Source organism: Chlorocebus sabaeus, chromosome 12 (assembly GCF_047675955.1).
Source record: "Chlorocebus sabaeus isolate Y175 chromosome 12, mChlSab1.0.hap1, whole genome shotgun sequence".
NCBI lineage: Eukaryota > Metazoa > Chordata > Mammalia > Primates > Cercopithecidae > Chlorocebus > Chlorocebus sabaeus.
The window spans coordinates 29,500,527-29,521,171 of record NC_132915.1 but is presented as its reverse complement, the minus strand read 5'-3'; the positions used below and the strand labels follow the sequence as shown (position 1 = coordinate 29,521,171).

At 41.5% G+C, this 20,645-nt stretch overlaps 1 protein-coding gene across 2 annotated transcripts in view; it reads right to left on the bottom strand.

Moving 5' to 3' along the window:
* The window catches only part of DOCK8 (dedicator of cytokinesis 8), a 238,068-nt gene that overhangs the window by 126,870 nt on the left and 90,553 nt on the right, over positions 1–20,645 (bottom strand). For both annotated transcript variants that reach the window (XM_007969410.3, XM_007969411.3), the window contains 6 exons: positions 18,563–18,648; positions 11,309–11,375; positions 8,832–8,981; positions 4,525–4,605; positions 2,615–2,774; positions 243–379 (listed from right to left, as the gene is read on the bottom strand). In XM_007969410.3, the coding sequence (XP_007967601.3) occupies positions 243–379; positions 2,615–2,774; positions 4,525–4,605; positions 8,832–8,981; positions 11,309–11,375; positions 18,563–18,648 (681 nt within the window). The remainder of the gene's footprint in view (positions 1–242; positions 380–2,614; positions 2,775–4,524; positions 4,606–8,831; positions 8,982–11,308; positions 11,376–18,562; positions 18,649–20,645) is intronic.

Below are 20,645 nucleotides of genomic sequence, written 5' to 3'. Positions count from 1 at the left end.
GCCCTCACCAAGTGTGGGCCCTCAACTTTGGATTTTTCAGCCTTCATAACTGTAAAAAACAAATTCCTTTTCTTTTTAAATTACCCAGTTTCAGATACTCTATTATAAGCAGCAGAAAACGAACTAAGACAGTGAGGTTAACTAATCTGCTCTCTTAATCACTACATGTCCTTCTCCTGTGGGTTCCAGTGCCCATGCCAGTACGGGGAAAAATTCAGACACACTGTAATGTAAAGAGATACCTGCTTGAAAAAGCTGCTAACGCTCAGGGTGGAGGTTTTGAAGTTGGATCCAACCCCATTTTCCTCCAAGGAGAGGGCTCTTTCAGAAAGCCTTCTAGATTGGGCCAATGTCCTCCGTTCACCTACTGAGCTTCTTCCTTTAAGAAAAACAATTGTCATTCCAAAGTATGCCTTTCTGTTCAAATACACAGCAGTTATTAACTCTACAATGTATATGTTTAAAGTCATTGATCAGGAACACTGAATATGGCCATCCTTGTTTTGAATGAAAATGTCCTTCCATTGGCCCCTACCTTTCTTAGTCCTCCTGTTGGTGTTCTTAATCCTCCTCTGACCAGAGGAGAGAGGCCAGGAGCAGCCATGGGCCCCTCCCACATGGAAATTAGGGTAGACCAGATGCCACCCGGCAAGAGTCCAGAGCTGTAGCCAGAACAGGGTCTCCTGATAAGCTTTATTTAGTCAGCTCACTGTTTGCTTTTCTTTTATTTCTATATTTGCATTCCACTGGGAGAGGCATGTACTCAAATGCCCCTGAAGGCATTTGGGATTGTGACCCAAACATGCAGGGGTCAGCCTGTGGACATTCCGAATCCCAGCGTTCCTCTGCTCTCATTATGTGGACCACGCAGCAAGACTGAGTTTCTGCCTTGGGTGATCTGCCCAATGGGAATTAGAACCCCAAATCACACTCAGACTTGGGCTGGGAGCCTGATCGTTTACCCAGTTGTTTCTTATCCCTTTTTGAGATTTGAGTGGAGATCTTGTTGCTTTTATATTGCAAAAACTCACGGGTTCTGTTGTAAATAATCAAATTGCTTAGAACTAGAATAGTTCCAACTCCTGTCTTTGAATATCTTCTTACCCTTAATTCTTACCATGATGCTGAATTAGAATTTCTTGCTGCCTCTACCCACCTAAACTTGCCATTCTGCCTCAATATAATAGACGACATCTTTGCATCTTCTGGTTGCTCCTTAAGAATCAGTCTCTGTTGTAAGGTTATCCTTGACCTAGAGATGACTGAGCCCTCAGCATGCCCTATACCTGAATTACGTAGCTTGTGGTGCCCTCTAAGCTGTATACATAACTCTTATCAATAAGTTACTTGGGTCTACATAGATGACATTAAAGAAAGCTGTGGCAGGAAGATCAGGATGTGGTAACAATGAGGTTTGTTATTGACGAACCAGAAATAACCCAGGAGTTCTGACTGGTGATTATGTACCAGTAGCTCCAAAATAGCAGCAGCAATCACAAAATGTCCTTTCCTGCACTTCCCTGCTCAAGGTAGCATTTCAGAAGTGGCTTAAGTCTTAGCTTAAGGAATCCATGAAAAAATGTGAACACAGACTTATATATTTGGTGGATACAAAAGCATTTAGGGAAACAGAAATCCCACCACAGGTGATGTGGGCAGGTCCACTTGAAAACTTGCAACCCTTTTGAAAATTTCCACACCCAAGCAGTGTAGGAATGAATGATTCAGATCAAGGGTGAGATGGTGAAAAAGAAATATGCTAAATAAACTAACAGTAAATAGATATTCTTTGGATGCCCATTTTTTCATTGCACTTGGCAAAGTAAACTTTAAAGAACTAGAAATTTTGCTGGGAAACTTGAGTTTTTTTCTTTTTTCTTTTCTTCTTCTTCTTCTTTTTTTTTTTTTTTTTTTTTTTTTGAGACAGAGGCACGCTTTGTCACCCAGGCTGGAGTGCAGAGGCCTGATCTTGGCTCACTGCAACCTCACCTCCCTGGTTCAAGTGATTCTCCTGCCTCTGCCTCCCAAGTAGCTGGGATTACAGGTGTGCACCACCATACCCAGCAAACTTTTCGTATTTTTAGTAGAGACAGAGTTTCACCATGTTGGCCAGGCTGGTCTCGAACTCCTGGCTTCAAGTGATCCACCCACCTCGGCCTCCCAAAGTGCTGAGATTACAGGCGTGAGCCACCATGCCCTGTCGAGTTTTGCTTTTTGAAGGCTTTGTAACAGAGGCCTTTTTTTTTTAGGTTTAGGAATCGACCACGGTGTCTCTGCTTAACACACTACAGATGGTTACTACATTTTCTTGTTAAAGTTTTACTTTAGAGAGGGGGTGGCTACCAAAAATTAACTTATTTAAGTGTCATACTATCTAGAAAATCTTACTATAAGAGTATACTTAATCTTTACCAATGTTCATGATGATTTCTTTTGGAGATCACTGTCCAAATATATGTAATCCAGTCAAAATAGTGTTTCATTCTGTTTATCTCCTTCTTCCTCTCCATTCCCCACACCTCACTGTGCCCCCAGCCCCCAACTAGTAAGCTGTGGACCTGAGCAGTGGCACACTGGGGAGCCCTCCCTTTCCCACTGCAGGTGAAAATCTTACCAACCACATCAGTCACATCAGTCACCTCCCTCTCAAGGGTGGAGACATTGAAGAAGCTTGATAAGCTTATGGGTGCCCAGGCAAAGGGCATCCGGTATTTCCCCAAACGCTGGCAGAAGGATTCAGCTTGGAGTTTTAGTTTTTCAATCTTTTCTTTACTCTGGAGGAAAATGGAAAGAAACAAGCTGAAACAAGCATCAGCACCAAGTCAACTGCCTCCGACCTGAATACGACAGCCATCTCTAAAGTCCAAACCCTACTGATGAAAAAGAGAAAATACATATCTTCCCACTAAAAAATAAAAACAGTGAATAGGCAGAAAAACGACGCACTCGGGCCAGAAGTCTAGCTGATAAGGAAATAAAGATTAAAAAACGAGGAGTTTACAAAAAGGCTATATTTAATTAGTAAAACACACTTTTAGCTAACAAAAACAGAAAGGGACTCATTACAGCAGATTATCAATTCTTTTGGTGGCTGGCTATGTGACTTGGATTTGCATAAGACAATCTTGAAATCAAGTTTAGTTTATCATCTACCAAGCTCCCAAGTGAACCTGTTTCTCCAAAAGTTGCCTTGGAAAACTCCAAAAAATTCTAAACAGTTTCCTAACAACTCCTTAGGAAGTTTACAACACTTCCAAGGTGTTCTTTCTGAGTTCAGAATAAAAGATAGATTAAAAAAAAATGCCTTGAGCTCAATATATCTTACCTGACATTTATGAGTCTGTGGAGTACAATACTAATAAGGTAAGTCTTATTCCAGAAAGGCCATTTTTTTTTTTTTTTTTTTTTTTTTTTTTTTTTTTTTTTGAGACAGAGTCTTACTCTGCTGCCCAGGCTGGAGTGCAGTGGCACCATCTCGGCTCACTGCAACCTCTGCCTCCCAGGTTCAAGGGATTATCCTGCCTCAGCCTCCTGAGTAGCTGGGAATACAGGCGTGTGCCACCATGCTCGGCTAATTTTTTGTAGTTTTAATAGAGACGGGGTTTCACCATGTTAGCCAGGATGGTCTCAATCTTCTGACCTCATGATCTGTGCGCCTTGGCCTCCCAAAGTGCTGGGATTACAGGTGTGAGCCACCATGCCCAGCTAAGGCCATGTTTTAAAAATCACACTGGGAATCTTTGCAATTGCTGCTAAGAAAAGATATCCTTTTCATAGGCTCAACACCTATGCTGTGGTAATGAATATATAACGCATGGTAGTGACAGCCAATTCCCAGTTATTTGCATACCTGAAAGGGCAGCGGCCCGTGCTGTGGAGGAAGGCCAGGAGAGCTCTGGCACTGTTTAGTTTTGGGGTCTCCGTGGGCCTCCCAACCAGCCGAGTCAGAGCCTCAGAACGAAGACAACAGGGGGTGGCCTTACCCCAAACAAATTATATGATCAGACCTTGATGTATGTCAACATTAGAAAATTCAAGGATTTATTTCTCTAAAAAAATCATCATCAGGCTGGGCATGGTGACTCACACCTGGAATCCCAACACTTTGGGAGGCTGAGGCAGGACAATCACTTGAGGCCAGAAGTATGAGACCAGCCTGGGCAACACAGTGAGACCCCATATCTACAAAAAATAAAAAACTAGCCAAGCATGGTGGCATGTGCCTGTAGTACCAGTTGCTCAAGAGGCTGAAGGGGGAGGATCACTGGAGCCCAGGAGTTCAAGGTTGTAGGGAGCCGTGATTGCACTATAGCACTCCAGCCTGAGAGATAAAGGAAGACACTGCCTCAAAAAAAAAAAAAAAAGTCAGTGACCAGTTTCCTTTTCCTCTTTTATTGAATTACATTGTAATAGTGTCTTATATAGGGACACATTAGGGACTAAAGCCCATTAAGGGTGTAACACTTCTGAAAATATCAGCTTCTTCTAAGATGTCTCCATTTAACAATACTCAAATTATCATACCTTTCCACCATCACTTTCTTTGATAACCAGGTAGGGCTCTGCACAGTCTCCAATCTCTCCCTGCTGCAGGACTTTTTCAATCTACCAATAAAAATAATATTAAAATAAGGCACATAAATTACATCCATATAAAGGAATCTACGCAACCATCAAAATTACATTTTATGACAATATTTGATGACATAGGAAGATATCTGTGATATTTGTTTTTTGATTAAAAAGTTTATATAAAGAATAGCATATGGTTTTATTTAAAAATTATAAAGGCATATTAAAAGGGTGACAGTAGATACACAGCAAATGCAGCAAGTGTTAATAGTAGTTATTTTTGTATGGTGGGATTATGTGTGATTTTTATTTTCTTCCCATTGCTTATGTGTATTTTCTATTTTAAACAATAAACATGCATTATGTATATAATAAAAAAGGCAATAAAAGTTATTTTATAAAACAAAACCCAGGAGACATATGTAAGAACTGGAAAGCTCATTTTCTTTATTATTGCTTACAATGTAAAAAAGAGATATGGTCTCTGTGAAAGTGGGGTTTTGGACTAAAACCTTCCACGAAATGAATGCCTGAACTGAATAAATTATCTGTAACTGTCGCCTTTGTAATTCCTATTAGGGCTAATTCTCTGGATTTAACAGACGTGGAAAGAAACTCAAAAGCATTGGGATGTGCAGCTTCTCGGTTTGCTAACTGGTTGCTAACAGGAATGAATGCTGGTAATAAGAATATGAATGAAGTGCCTCTCTCTTGCTTCAGGTAAAGTGACTGGCTGGCCAGTTGTCATAAATTTGGGCACCATATTTAAAAGAAAGACAAGAAGAAATTTGAAATATCCTAACTCTCTGCTCAAAGAAAATTTAACTTAGATGTTGAAGAGTAAAACCAGTGAATTTAGCCCTAACAGTTGAGATGATCCTTGAAGAAGGAATCTGGGTCAACATAGTCCAAAAGGGACACATACTTAATAGGTGCTGTGAGTTAGGCACAAAGTATTTAACAATCCCCATGATAAAGGGGTATTTATGGGGTTTCAAAGGAAGCAGCATGAGGCTACTCAATGAATATCTGCTTCAGGGAGGACTCCAAGCAGGAAGTCTCTCTTCTCATAAAAGAAGTTCAAAACCCCCTCCCATTGCCACAACATGAAGAGAAGGTGAATCCCACTGAGAGATGCACCACACTGAAAACATAGGCACATAACCCTTGAGCTAGAAACCGACCAGTATTCCTGGTAATTAGTAATCATTTACTCATTATTGAGTACCTTCTATATGGTAGCAGCTGGGGAGATAAGGTGGCGATGAACACTGCCCCTATTCTCCTGAAGCTCATAGTCAGGAGCTTGTAGAACAAATTGGAAGGAAGCTAATTTTTCCACGAAGTGAATGCATTAAAAATGTGGTCTTTAGAATAAATTCTGAACAGAGATTAAGAACTTCTTAATTAGGACCCTGAAGCAAGGAAGGAGAAGGCCACAGCTTCATGCACTAGTAGTGTGTACCATGGAAGACACCGGAAGCAGGAGAAGTCAGATTTGACCAGACCAGCACATACTACTGCCCTGGCTGCAGTGGGCCAGGAGAACTCCAGGTACTTCATGAGAAGGAGCTGCAGGCTGACATGAGAACCTATTGTTTGGTCCTTCATGATTTATGCAAACGTGTGTAATGAAATGCACGACTCCTCATAACCATGGAAAGTAGGACAAAGAAGCCTATCAGATTAACCTAAAACTTTTCTTAAGGGAAGAGACTACTTTCTGCTCTATTCAGAAGGGGTAGCATTAACACTTGGCATACCTATTTTTTTCATATTTAATAGCCATTTATTGTTTACCTAATTACGGTATGTCAGGAACAGGGTAGGTGTTTTTACATATATTATTTCAATTTTCTTCAAAACCACTCAGGCACAGGGATCACTGTCCAACTAGACTGAGAGACCAGACTTGCTGAGTTTGCTACAGCAAATGTAGCAAAATAGGAATTTGAACCCATTTCTTTGAATGCCAAGTTGTTTTTTAACTGGATTGTAAACTCTTTGAGATGCGAAATTTACCATTTCAAAGACTTCTAAGGTGCTAGGCTCTCTGCTTTGTGTTTTCTCCAACTATGTGGCTCTCACATAAGGACAGGCACATGGCAACTTATTAAATATTTAAATTGGCCACGGCATACCTATTTTTAAACAACTTTCGAAGAGTTTCCAATTCACTCCCATTTTCACTCTTCTTTCCTTGATTGTAAAACAAACCCTTTTTAAAAAAAAATTTCACAAAATCTTGAATTAAACCTTTGTGCAGAAATAATCCCTTAAAATCACATTATACGCAATGCCCGAACGAGATGACGCTGCCTAAAATACAGCAAAGACCCTGATGTTCAGCCTGGGAATATAAACAAAAAAAAGAAAGAAGCCCCTTTTATCAAATAATGTCCGCCTGAATGTGCTAAATAGTTTAACACCATTTACTATATATTTAAAGGGAAAGAAGCAACAATGATGGCATTACGATAAAGAAAAGCAAAGAGAAAGCCATCCAGGGGCTGTCTTGTTGAGTAGATTTCAATTTCTTAAATCTATCCAAACACTTTAGTATGTTTGTTATGCCAAATGAACACATTTATACGTTTTAAAATTTTGGAACATATGTAGTAAGTGATAGTAACCAATGGGTAACCACTGTTACTTGGCAGAATATGATGGATTAATCAAGAGAAAGTTATCCACTGGGAAGTAGAGTTTGAGATAAAATTTGGCTCTACAGAACTAGCGTTGGCTTCTTCCATTTCCTAGGCTGACAGAGAATTGTCAACTTACCTACAGGGTTACCACAGCGGGCTTTAATTTTCCTGTATGTCTAGTAATATTGCAATGAAAAAGAGGCACATTAAAGTTTGACAACAATAGAAGTGTCTTTTCAGCAATGTAATTTTAATTATACTTTCTATAAGCTTAAATAAGTTCCCTCAAGCTACAGTAACCTCTCATAATCTTTGTTATATGGTGTTAAAGAAGCTAGAATGAAAAGACATTTGCCATCTGTTAAGTGACCTCCAAGCTACCTGAATTATTTGGAATCCATGAGATCATGGGCGATCACTGAGACTACAGACATAAAACACTGTACTAACGAGACAATGTTCCAAACCTAGGAGGCTGGGTGCACATGAAATCAGACACCTGAATTTGTTGTTTTGTTTTTACAATGTTTTTACAGCCAGGCGCAGTGGCTCACACCTGTAATCCCAACACTTTGGGAGGCCAAATGCGGGCGAATCACCTGAGGTCAAGAGTTTGAGATCAGCCTGGCCAACATGGTGAAATCCCGTCTCTACTAAAAATACAAAAGTTAGCCTGGTATGGGGTGGTGGGCGCCTGTAATCTCAGCTACTCGGGAGGCTGAGGCAGGAGAATTGTTTGAACCCAGGAGATGGAGGTTGCAGTGAGCCGACGTGGTGACACTGCACTCCAGCCTGGGTGACAAGAGCGAAACTCTGCTCACACACACACACACACACACACACAAAAGAGTCAATAAGACCAATTATCTGGCCTAAGGAAGGTAAAATACCTGATGCTTTTTAACTTCTAACCAGTCATTTTGGTGTACAAGAAAGGATCTGGTTTTCTTAGAACAGCAAACAGTATAGTCTAGAATGAAAGGCTCTTCTACTTATAATTGCCCCATAGATTTCAACTCTCGTTAGAGACAGTCTGTGACATGGTAAGAAGAAAAAAAAAGTGGGGGGGGAGGGTGAAACTTGAAAACCACAGCCCACCCTTCAAATTGTAAGAGCCTAGACTTGGGAACACTTAACTATGCATCTCCAGCGCAACATGAACATTGTTAGGAAACTCTAGCCCAGAGATTTTGTTCCTTTCTCCACAGCAGCTTCTCTGCACCAGGTCACCGAGGGAACTCTCCTTAGTTAGGAGAAGGGTGCCCAAGATGTGCCAAGCTTTATTCTGTAGTCATGACTATCCACTGAGGTCACTTCACAGGTGAGGAAACTCAGATCTGTCTCTGAAAGACCAGGAAATTGCCAATGCCATTTAATTACTAGGTTGTGAAGCCAGGACTCAAACCTAGGTCAGTATGACTCCAAAACCTAGTCTTTCCAGTATCTGAAACAGTTGACTTAGAAGGGAAAAGGGGTAAATTGAGAAGGAAACAAAGCGAATCTCAGAGGATATGTGGACACATTCTGAGGTTTCGTGCACCCCAAACATGTGCTGGGAACAACGCAGCAATGAAAACATCAGATTGGGCAAATCAGATCGTGCTGAACTACCTTGACTACCAGGTAGATGTCTGAGGACGGGTAGGTGACGGAGAAGACTGCAGATCTCGCCTGACTTGATGCGGCCACCGAAGGTGTGTGAGCTCGCAGAAATCCTTTGAACTGGTCAGAGTTCAGGTCACAGTGAAAATTTTCTGAGATCTGTAAATGAGCAGCAAAGTGAAATACAAATTAGATCTGTTGTATTCATGGTTTAAACATGTTAAAAGGAGTAAAAACACCACAGAGAAATTTTGCTGAAGGAGTAAGTGTAATAATCATAGACGTGGTTTAGGAAAGTGGCTGCTGGATAAATCTGATGAATGTTTTGTCACAATATCTAGGTATTTTGCAGCCATTTGAGAGATGTTCCTTGAAACATTTAAATGTTTATTAACCCACCAGTAATTCCTGAGTATCACTGATGTGCTAGTTAACTTCCCTACAGAAAAGCAGGACCTTTGCCCTCAATTAGTTCACAGTTAAGAATAAGGGAAGGACCAGGTGTGGTGGTTCACACCTGTAATCCCAGCACTTTGGGAAACCAAAGCGGGTGTATTGCTTGAGCTCACGAATTCAAGACTGGCCTGACCAACATGGTGAAATCCTGCCTCTATAAAAAATACAAAAACTAGCCAGCATGGTGGCTGTGGTCCCAGCTACTTCAGAGGCTGAGGTGGGAGGGTCGCTTGAACCTGGGAGGCAGAGGTTGCAGTAAGCCGAGATGACCCCACTGCATGCCAGCCTGGGCAACAGAGTGAGACCCCGACTCAAAAAAAAAAAAAAAAAAAAAGTGAGAGAAAATGCAAACATATAACTAGCTACAGTAAAAGCAAACTACAAGTCACCACATGCACACAAAGAAGCATTGTGGAAGTTCCAGAGAGTGACAGGACATTTGCAGTTGGGTGACAAGGACAACTTTTCAGGGAAGCAGCACTGGAGATAGATGGGCCTTAGAAGATTCTAATAGGCAGTGGTGGGGGGTGACCATGCACCAGGGAGAGAGTACAGCACGGATGAATATCTCAGAGGCTTGAACGCTTGGGGGAAGCTTAGTTAACAGACAGTGGTCCAGCTTGACTCTGCATAGACTATGGTCAGAGAGAAGGTAGAGGAACGCCATGATGAAGAAAGCCTGGCATGGAAGCTGAAGAGTTTGTTCTTAACGTTGTAGGCAGTGAATGTTAGTGAAGATTCTGAGCAAGAACACAATGTGAGCAGTGCTCCTAGCTCTCTTAATGTCGTATTACTTAAGAGCCACTATACGGTTGGGTTCTCCCCTTCATCACCAAGAGAGTTTTTAGTGGGGAGCAGCTGCCCAGGCAGAGACTACATTTACCAGCCTCCTTTGCAATGAGGGGTGATCATGTGACTGAATTCTCTCCAATGAATTGTGAGCAGAAGCAATGTGTCAGACTTCCAGGCCTCCTCCATCCTTCTTTTCTCTTCTTCAGGGGCAGCAATGGCAGTGACAAGAGTGATTTGGGGAGAGCACATACTGAAGATGGAGGAGCCACTGCCAGCCTGCATTTCTGAATGGCTGCATGGAACAGAGGGCTCCCTCCTCCTGCCCTGGATGGTTAAAGAAACAAAGACAGCAACTTCTTGCTTATAAGCCAGTGGTTTTCAAAATGTGGTCCCCTGACCAGTAGCTTCAGCATCACCAGGGGACTGTAAGAAATGCAGATTCTCAGGTCCAACCTGGACTTACTGAATCAGAAACTCTGTGGGTGGGGCCTAGCAATCTGTTTTAACAAGTCTTCCAGAGGATTCTGGTGCATGCTCAAGTTTGAGAACTACTGCTTTAAACCACTGAGTTTGGGGGTCTGCTTGTTTTAGCAGTTAACCTATCCTAACTAACACAAATCTCAGTTATTATTAGTATTTATGCAGGAGATAGCTGTTTCCTTAAATACAGAATGATTATGGGTAAAGAAGGGCGGAAGTGTCCATCCTACTCTGGATTTGCTATTGCTGTCCTCTTCCAGGAGTCACAAAATGACTAAACATTAAAAACACGTGAGAGGTCTTGGTCACTGTTTTCATTAAAAGCATACTACTGTTGGTGAGGTCTGAACTCTGTGACAAATCGAGACCTCTACCATGTAAGATGCCCTTCAGTCATGATGAGCCAATTTCAAAGAACTCTCAAACTGAGGAAGCTTTACATGCACATCCAAGCTCGTTAAAAATGTATTTACATGGGTTTGTTTTATACATAACCCCGTGTACTATTTCATTCTTTCTCTATTCCAACCAGGCCAGCACCTCCAGTAGCCTTTCCCTCAAAAATTCTTCAAAGATCATAAATTATGTTCTCAGACCACTGCTTGAAAAATTGCAAAGGCAACAGAACTGGACCCATCAAAGATCATTTGCTTTCAAATCTGATAGCTTCTTGCGGCAAAGAAGATTTAAAAACATGCACCCAAAGAACCATAAACATTATATGTGCCTTAGGGATGGAGTTTTCTTTGCTTTCTTACCTTTTTCCTTTCTTTAACATCGTAGAGGGCAATGCTGGCAAACAGAGGCTCAATTTCAATCTCAAACCTATCATAGAAAGAGAAGAAAATCTATGTGGCTTTAACTTACATAATTTTGAATTTTCTGACAAATGCTTGGCTATATAAACTGGTTAAAATGTGAGCAGTTTCCAGAACTATTTGGAAAACTCCAAGTATATGAGAATCTCACTGGGATATTAACGGAAAATATGGGAGGTTTGTGAAAAATTCCTAATCATTTGAGATCATAGTGGACATTACAAAAGCGTGGTGGATATTTTTGGGATGTCTCCCAAAATTGCTTATTGGCAGCGCTGCAAGAGAGAGTGGGCTGAACGGACCCTTAGTCTGATTCATCTTCTTATCGTTGTAACGACTGTGTTTTCAGAGCGCAGACTTTCTGTCTGAGGTAATGGACTTGTTCACATTTCACATTTTATTGCTAGGATAGTATCTGTTTCATAATTGTAAAGATATGGAACCAACCTAATTGTCCATCAACTAATGAGTGGATAAAGAAAATGTGGCATATATACACTGTGGAATACTACTCAGTCATAAAAAGGAATGAAAGGCCGGGCGTGGTGGCTCAAGCCTGTAATCCCAGCACTTTGGGAGGCCGAGGCGGGCGGATCACGAGGTCAGGAGATCGAGACCATCCTGGCTAACACAGTGAAACCCCGTCTCTACTAAAAAAAAATACAAGAAAATTAGCCGGGCGTAGTGGCAGGCGCCTGTAGTCCCAGCTACTCGGGAGGCTGAGGCAGGAGAATGGCGTGAACCCGGGAGGCGGAGCTTGCAGTGAGCCGAGATCGCGCCACTGCACTCCAGCCTGGGGCACAGAGCAAGACTCCGTCTCAAAAAAAAAAAAAAAAAAAAAAAGGAATGAAATAATGTCTTTTGCAGGAACTTGGATGGAGCTGGAGGCCATTATTCTCAGTGAAGTAACTCAGGAATGGAAAACCAAATGCCGTGTGTTAGTGGGAGCTAAGCTATGAGTATGCCAAGGCAAACAGAGTGGTATAATGGACCTTGGAGACTCAGAAGGTGGATAGTAGAGGGGGATGAGAGATAAAAAAACTACATACTGGGTACAATGTACACTACTTGGGTGATGGGTGCACTAAAATCTCAAACTTCACCACTATACAATTCATCCGTGTAACCAAAAATCACTTGTACCCTAAAGCCACTGAAATAAAAAGAAATTAAAGGATAGGATATATTTTATTCAATTCTAAGGAATGGGGATTTCAGATAGCAGCAAAAGAAAAGTTCAATCGCTTTTCCTTAGAGTTGTAGTGGGACAGTCAGAAGAAGGCTGGGTTTTGATAGGGATGAATGTCTGGCCCTTCCTACCTCCATTACTGGGGAGTTGCTGAGTTGAGGTCAGGGAGGGGATTGAGCGCAGCAGATAAACACTGAGGTGCCTTTACCCCAGGAGAACTAGAAAGAGGAGCCTCATATTGGCCCTAATTGCCAATCCCCCTTGAAATGGTGAATCCCAAAGCATAATCCTGGTGCATTATCCGCCTTTAGTATCCTGGTGGACATTACAGGTGCACATGGAACACTGACGAATGTCTTCCAAGTTTCTCAGCTTCACGTCCCATAGCCTTAGATGTTACCTGCAGAGAGGCCCAGTCCACCATGACCTCAGATGCCATGTCAAAAAGCCATGTTTTGTCTCCAGGTACATGTGAGAGAATGTCTTCATCAATGGATAGCTTTGTCTCAAATGAGGACTTTTTAGAATAAGATTTGGACAGAGTATGAGCACAGACGAAAGGGTTATTTGCTCAAATGGCACCTTTGGAAATGAGGCAATTTGGAATCATGGCAGACTCACAGGGCACCCAGGCAGAGACCTGGACTCTGTTACTCTTCCACCACCTGCTAATTCTGCGATCCTAATCAGGTTACTTACCTTTCCAAATTCCATTTATTTTTCTGCAAAATAAGGAAAGGATGCTTGCCTTTCCATTTTCCAGGCTGCTGTGAGGATCCTGTATGATGACGTGTGTGAATGTATCTTAACAACAATGCCGAGTAACAGCGCTTTTCACAATAGCCAAAAGGTAGAAGAAACCCATGTGTCCATGAACAGATGCATATATGAGGCCAAAACAAAATGTGCTACACACATACAATGGAATATTATTTAGCCATAGAAAAGAAGGAGCTACTGATACATGCTACAATATAGATGAATGTGAGGACATTATGATAAGTAAAAGAAGCCAGTCACAAAAAAAAACAGTTACTTTATGATTCCCCTTATATGAGGCACCTAGAGTAGTAAAACTCATAGAGGCGGAAAGTAGAATGGTAGTTGCCAGGGGCTGGGGAGTAGGGAAGATAAGGAGTTATTGTTTAATGGGTACAGTTTCAGTTTGGGAAGAGAAAAATTCCTGGAGATGGATGGCGGTGATGTTTGCAGAACAATGTGAATGTACTCACCACTGAATTGTACCTTAAAAATGGTTAAGATGGTAGATTTTGGCCAGGTGCGGTGGCTCACGCCTGTAATCCCAGCACTTTGGGAGGCCAAGGCAGGCAGATCATGAGGTCAGGAGTTCAAGACCAGCCTGGCCAACATGGTGAAACCCCGTCTCTACTAACATACAAAAATTAGCCAAGCAAGGTGGCAAGTGCCTGTAATCCCAGCTACTCAGGAGGCTGAGGCAGCAGACTCACTTGAACCTGGGAGGCAGAGGTTGCAGTGAGCCGAGATTGTGCCATTGCACTCCAGCCTGGGCAATAGAGTGAGACTCCATCTCAAATTAAAAAAAAAAAAAAAAAAAAAAGACGTTAGATTTTATGTTATGTACATTTTACCACCCAAAAGCCCAGTGTTGAGGATTTCTATGATTATTCTATTATTAGGTAATTGCACATTAATTGGGGGCTTTCTTTTTTTTTTTTTTTTTTTTTGAGACAGAGTTTTGCTCTTGTCGCCCAGGGTAGAGAGCAATGGCATGATCTCGGCTCACTGCAACCTCCACCTCCTGGGTTCAAGCGATTCTCCTGCCTCAGCCTTCCCAGTAGCTGGGACGACAGGCATGCGCCACCACGCCCGGCTAATTTTTGTATTTTTAGTAGAGATGGGGTCTCACATGTTGTCCAGGCTGGTCTCAAACTCCTGACCTCAGGTGACTCACCTGCCTCGAGCTCCCAAAGTACTGGGATTAAAGGTGTGAGCCACTGCACCAGGCCAATTGGGGGCTTTCCTGTGCCTAGGCTCACCAGCTGCTGCCTGGCATGGTCAACCTATAGTTAATTGTGTACTCCCTACTACACAAAGGGCCTGAATATTGCTGTGATATACTTAGGTTGGTACTGAGTGATAAGTCCTCTGTGGTTCAGAGAAAGAAAAAGAGAATTAACATTTATTAAAGACTTAAAATTGTGCTGTAACAAGTGCTTTCCACACATCAGCCTCTTTACCGAACTACAGTGTAATGCAGATATTATCTGCATTTAATACACCAGGACACCAAGGTTCCCAGGGATTAAGGAACTTGCCAAAGTCCTCAAAGTTAGGAATCGGCACAGTCAGGTTTTGTGCCCAGCCATCTCTGATCACAGAACCTGGGCTTTTTCTGTGAGTGTCTGTTCTTCAAGTGTAGTCCCCAGAAACTAGAATTTTGAAGCAAAAGAAGTTTGCCAGCCTGCAGGTTTCTTGATCCCACCTGAGACCTACTCAACCAGAATCTCTTGAAGGAGACTGCTATGGGAGGTCCTCCAAAATCCACATTTAAAATAAACTCCCTGGGTAAATTTTCTGCACGTTAAAGTTTCACCATCAAGAAGACTCCTAAGAGCTGAGATTACTTTTCATAAGATGGTGTTAAATCTTAAAGTATTTCTCCACTTAAAATACAAAACAGGCTGGGCGCGGTGGCTCAAGCCTGTAATCCTAGCACTTTGGGAGGCCGAGACTGGCGGATCACGAGGTCAGGAGATCGAGACCATCCTGGCTAACATGGTGAAACCCCGTCTCTACTAAAAAATACAAAAAACTAGCCGGGCGCGGTGGCGGGCGCCTGTAGTCCCAGCTACTCGGGAGGCTGAGGCAGGAGAATGGCGTAAACCCGGGAGGCGGAGCTTGCAGTGAGCTGAGATCGGCCACTGCACTCCAGCCTGGGCGACAGAGCGAGACTCCGTCTCAAAAAAAAAAAAAAAAAAAAATACAAAACAGAAAAATACTTTATTTTCATTCTTTTTTTTTTTTTTCTGTTACAAACACTTGAAGAATTGGCAGGAGCCAATTCTTTCTGTATCTTTGAGGGTTTCTATATTTCTGAAAAGCAATACAGAGACAGTTATAGATGTCCATAACTTTAAACAAATTCCCCAGCTGCTAAAACATGTAGTATTATGAATAGAATCCTACATATCAATGTAAATGGGAAAACATTTGCCATTAATATTACCCTTATATTTTTACTATTCATACTGTCACATTCTAGGCTTACCTATAAGAATTTGTTTCTTTTTTTCATCTAGTTTACTCTAAGTAGTTATTCCTAGGGCTGTCTTTTTGGTCCATCTCTTCTCTTGCAGTTATAGGTTAGTATGGATACTATTTAAAACACATGAGCAGGCCAAGAGCACTTGGCAAATATGTCAATTTGACTTAATTTCTGCTTTGGCAGTTGTGGGGACACCACTAGAAACTGTACTTGACAATTTTCATGAAGAGATATTCAAGTGACTCCTCTTTTTTTTAATTTTAGAGATAGGGTCTTACTCTGTCACTCAGGCTGGAATACAGTGGCATGATCATAACTCACTGCAGCCTTGAACTCCTGGCCTCAAGCGATCCTCCCACCTCAGCCTCCCAATGTATCTAGGACTAAAAATTAACACATCTATTAATTTTTGGTAGAGAGGGGGTCTCGCTATATTGCCCAGGCTGGTCTCAAACTCCTGGCCTCAAGCGATCATCCCACTTTGGCCTCCTAAATTGTTGGGATTACAGGTGTGAGTCACTGCAGTTGGCCTCCATTAAAAATTTTTTAAAATAACACATATCTCTCTTAGTGGCTGTGTTTTCCCAACTGTGAGAACAGCTGCCTGTTATTCACTGGAGAGGTCTAGAACGCTTGGTGATGAGCACCATAGAGAATTCCTGCCATGTCAAATGACATAGTCACTGCATCTAAAAGTAGCCTGATGATGCATCCTGTGGGGGCAGGTGGGTCCCTCAGACAATAGCGAAGGCTTCCTAAACAATGCAGAGGGGAACAGCCACTTCCAGTCAGTCCTCCTGCTGACCAGACAATGAGGAAGCTCCCACTTCCAGGTTGGTTTGCAAGGGCTAGAGCTTGCTTTTCTGTGCCCACTACTTGATACTCAGCTGGTTTATGGGCTGCTCATTTCTCTGTACAAAAGGCCCTGAAGCCCCTCTCATAGAACTGGCCAGCGGGAGGAGACTATAGCATCACGAGACCATCCACAGCTGTGCGAGCAGACTTGCTGGCTTGTATTCTGAGGCAGAAGAAGTTGGCAGAGGCTATGCGTCACAATCTTAGAAGTTTGTGGTAGGTAGGAACTTTGAGACCATAGGTCTATCAACTTCATTTATAGGGAAGAACTCAAGATCCCAGGGAAGTTCCCAGGGTTGAAATCCAGCCTTACATCCAGAATCCAGATGCCTTCTCACTGCAAACCAGAGCTGCTGGAGGGACCCACGAAGTGACTTTGAGAGACGGATGACCCGTCTAATAGCATATAAATAAATGTTATGCTTCTGTAGTTTTGCTTAGTTATATATGTACAACTTTGAAGTTTTCATCTGCGGATTTGGAGAGGAAGAACTAATTCTTGAAAATAGCAGTCTGCAGAGAGGAAGAGAGGCGTGGAGGCACTCCGGGGGTACACAAGACAATCTATTGCAGTGCAAGAAGAAAATACTAGAATTGATTCAGATGTATCAAGTTCATTCTTTAAAATTTCTCAGTTATATGTTTTATAATGTAGATAATATGTTAATATGAAAGTACAAAATTAATACATGTCTATAGAGGATTTTTTTTTAACTATCAAAGTATACAATTGAAATGTTTGGATGCAATTGCTTTAAAGTAGATGTGGCAAATAATTGGCCTACAAGATGAAACCAGACTGTAGTTGTGTTTTAATTATATGGTGTTTATAAAGGAATGAGAAAATCTTTAGGGAGTTGGCATATTATGTAGAAAAATCTGGGTTTTTAGCTTCTCTTGAAGAAATAGAAAAGACAGTTGACAAAAATGGGCCTGTTTATTTGGATGGCAAGAGTTTGTTGCTAGTAGTGAGTGCCCTGTTAACATGGTTTACTACAGTCCCCACCACTCCCTATTGTCCCCTGGCACTAAGACTGAGTTTCAGCTGCATTTATCATTGTGTTTCAACAGTGGCATACTGGCAAATGTTTAACAAATAATCTCTGGGTGCTGAGGGTGGTGCAAATGTGTAGCATTGGCTGATTTCTACATTGTAAACACTTTCAACATGGCCAAATTAAAGTTACCAATGTGACTTCACTGAACACAGGGTTAGGAAGAGATGTGCGCTGTCAGCTCTCATGAGTTAGTACAGTCAACTCCAGCACACCACTGATTTAAGTGTTATTTTTCTTAATATAGGTCATTTCACTCAATTACCGTACATGCTTACTTTAGTAGACATTTGTGTTTGCCTTCTCTATTATAGAATAATGACTGCCAAAAGGTTGGTAGAAAAAAATCCAGGAAAAGACTCAAATGGTGCCCTTTCTACTACTCCACAGCTGCCCACTGTTAAAAGTATTTGGCCGGGCGTGGTGGCTCATGCCTGTAATCCCAGCACGTTGGGAGGCCGATGCGGGCAAATCACGAGGTCAGGAGATCGACACCATCCTGTCTAACACGGTGAAACCCTGTCTCTACTAAAAATACAAAAAATTAGCCAGGCGTGGTGGCGGGCACCTGTAGTCCCAGCTACCTGGGAGGCTGAGGCAGGAGAATGGTGTGAACCTGGGAGGCGGAGCTTGCAGTGAGCTGAGATGGCGCCACTGCACTCCAGCCTGGGCGACAGGGCGAGACTCCGTCTCAAAAAATAAAATAAAATAAAATAAAATAAAATAAAATAAAATAAAAGTATTTTTGGAGCTCCTTTCTGATTTAAGCTCTGACAATAAAGACAACATCTGTATGTAAAAGGCAAGATAAATCTCAAAGTAGTGGTAGTGTGTTTGTTGATACTTACTTCAAGGTGAGCAACTTGACCAATATTCTGTTGCCCAGGTGTTCCTTGGGACATTCTGGTACTGGACGTATTTCCACAGCATCCTCCTATTATTAATCACATCATAAGGAAATCATTAGTGAATTCCATGAGGAGTTCCAATTAGAGTTAACCCAAGGAAGGGAAGGCTACCCTCCACGGATCAAGTTAACTTAGGTTTGCTTTTTTTCCTAACACTCTGCCTTTTATGAGAAAGTTTGTCTTCCAACCCCCAACCGCAAAGTCAGAATTTACAGCAAACAGTTTCTCCTTTTAGAAACCCAAGCATTTAAGACAAAGAGACTGAAGCAGGAAGGAAGGAAATGTGAACATGGATATGGCTTAGTAACATCCACCAGATGGCATTGCAAAATCTTATACCTATTGTTGATGTTTTTGTGTGTTTTTTGCCCACTCTTGTTACACATTTGGAATATTTCTCCTGTCAAGGGCTTTACTAGTAAGTATGTGAGTTTCAGATTTGAAATCTGAGTCAGAATGGTTCACTTAAGGCTGTAAACCATCGATCCTATAATACAGACTCACTTTCTCAGTTCACTGTTTTCTTAAACAGATGATAGAGACTTGGGGTTGAATTGACAAATTCTAGACAGGCTTATGCAGTTAGAGCTTGCTAAAGTGCTAGGTATATGAAATTTAGTAATGACAAATTAAGAGCTCTCTACCTGTTTATTTTACCACACAGAAACTGAAGACTTAAAGAGAAATATCAAGTCCCTATCGTTACTTTAACATCTGCATCTGAACTATCCTTCTATGCTAATTATATTCATGTATGCAAAAATAAGCAATGCAAATCCTTGAAAACAGTAATTCCCACTCTTGCAGTATGCTTTCCAAACACTGATGAGTGCTCTGCCGATTGCAAGGGTCCAAAGAAAAGGGTCACATCTCACTGTCTTTTCCTGGGAGCTTTCCACTGAATACCCCACGGCAATGCTAACATTCTTGCAAATAGCAGTAAAGTCACCTTCCTGGTAAATGTGTACTCACTTTGGTGGAATGATCAATGTGGTAAGCTCATCGTTACTCCAACTTCTCCCTGTGGTCCCCATTCCTTGTGGTTACGGTTGGCCATGTTGCTGGGTGGAATGGCTGAGTTTATTTCAGAGGAGAAATTGTTTTGATGCCTACTCACTCAGGGCTATCTGGACCTTTTAGGATCATTGGAACAGGCATATCTAAAGGGAAGATCTCCCTAACTGGAAAACAACCTGAAGGTAGAGACACTTATGGAATTCTAGGACTGCCTATGGTCTAGATTCTAATTTTTGAAATCCTTTTAAAAAAGATTTTCACTTGGAAAATTTTAAACATACACAAAAGTTGAGAGAGTAATGCAATGAACCACCATTCACCCATCACCTAGCTTCGACAAGTTTAATTAATGGGCATTATGGTTTCATCTATTTACCTACTTACTACCTTTCTAGCTCAATACTGGATTACTTAGAAGCAATTTCCCAGAGACCATATACATATATAAATATTTCAGTACATATCTTTAAAAGCTAAAGACTTTTAAAAACATATAGCAATCCCATTATTATGCCTAAAAATTAATAATAATTTATTATTGCCACTAAATAATTTTTGTCAGTTTCAAATTTCCCTGTCTCAATTTGTTTTACTGTTATTTTGTTAAATCATGATCCAAACAAGGTCCCCATATGACATTTGGATGATGTATTTCCTAAGTCTCTTCTAAGCTATATGAATTTCTTCAGCCTTTATAGCTAACTGAAATGGGAGCTAATTCCCAAGCAAGCAGAAAGTGGAAATGTGAAACATTAATGGCTACTTCTTCTTTTCATCATCCTAAAGATATGTATAAATGAAGGGAATGAACGAGATAATGAGAGAGAAAGAGACAGTATGAGAGAGATTATATTCTTTCATTTACTGTCCCAACGGATCTGGAGGTCAACTTCACATTTGCCTCCCTGTGATTTCCTTAGTTGAGCCAAGAAGTACTCCTCCAACATTTTTTCTGAATTGGTTTTAGTTGGGTTCTGTCACTTGTAACCAAGAGCCTCAGCAAACT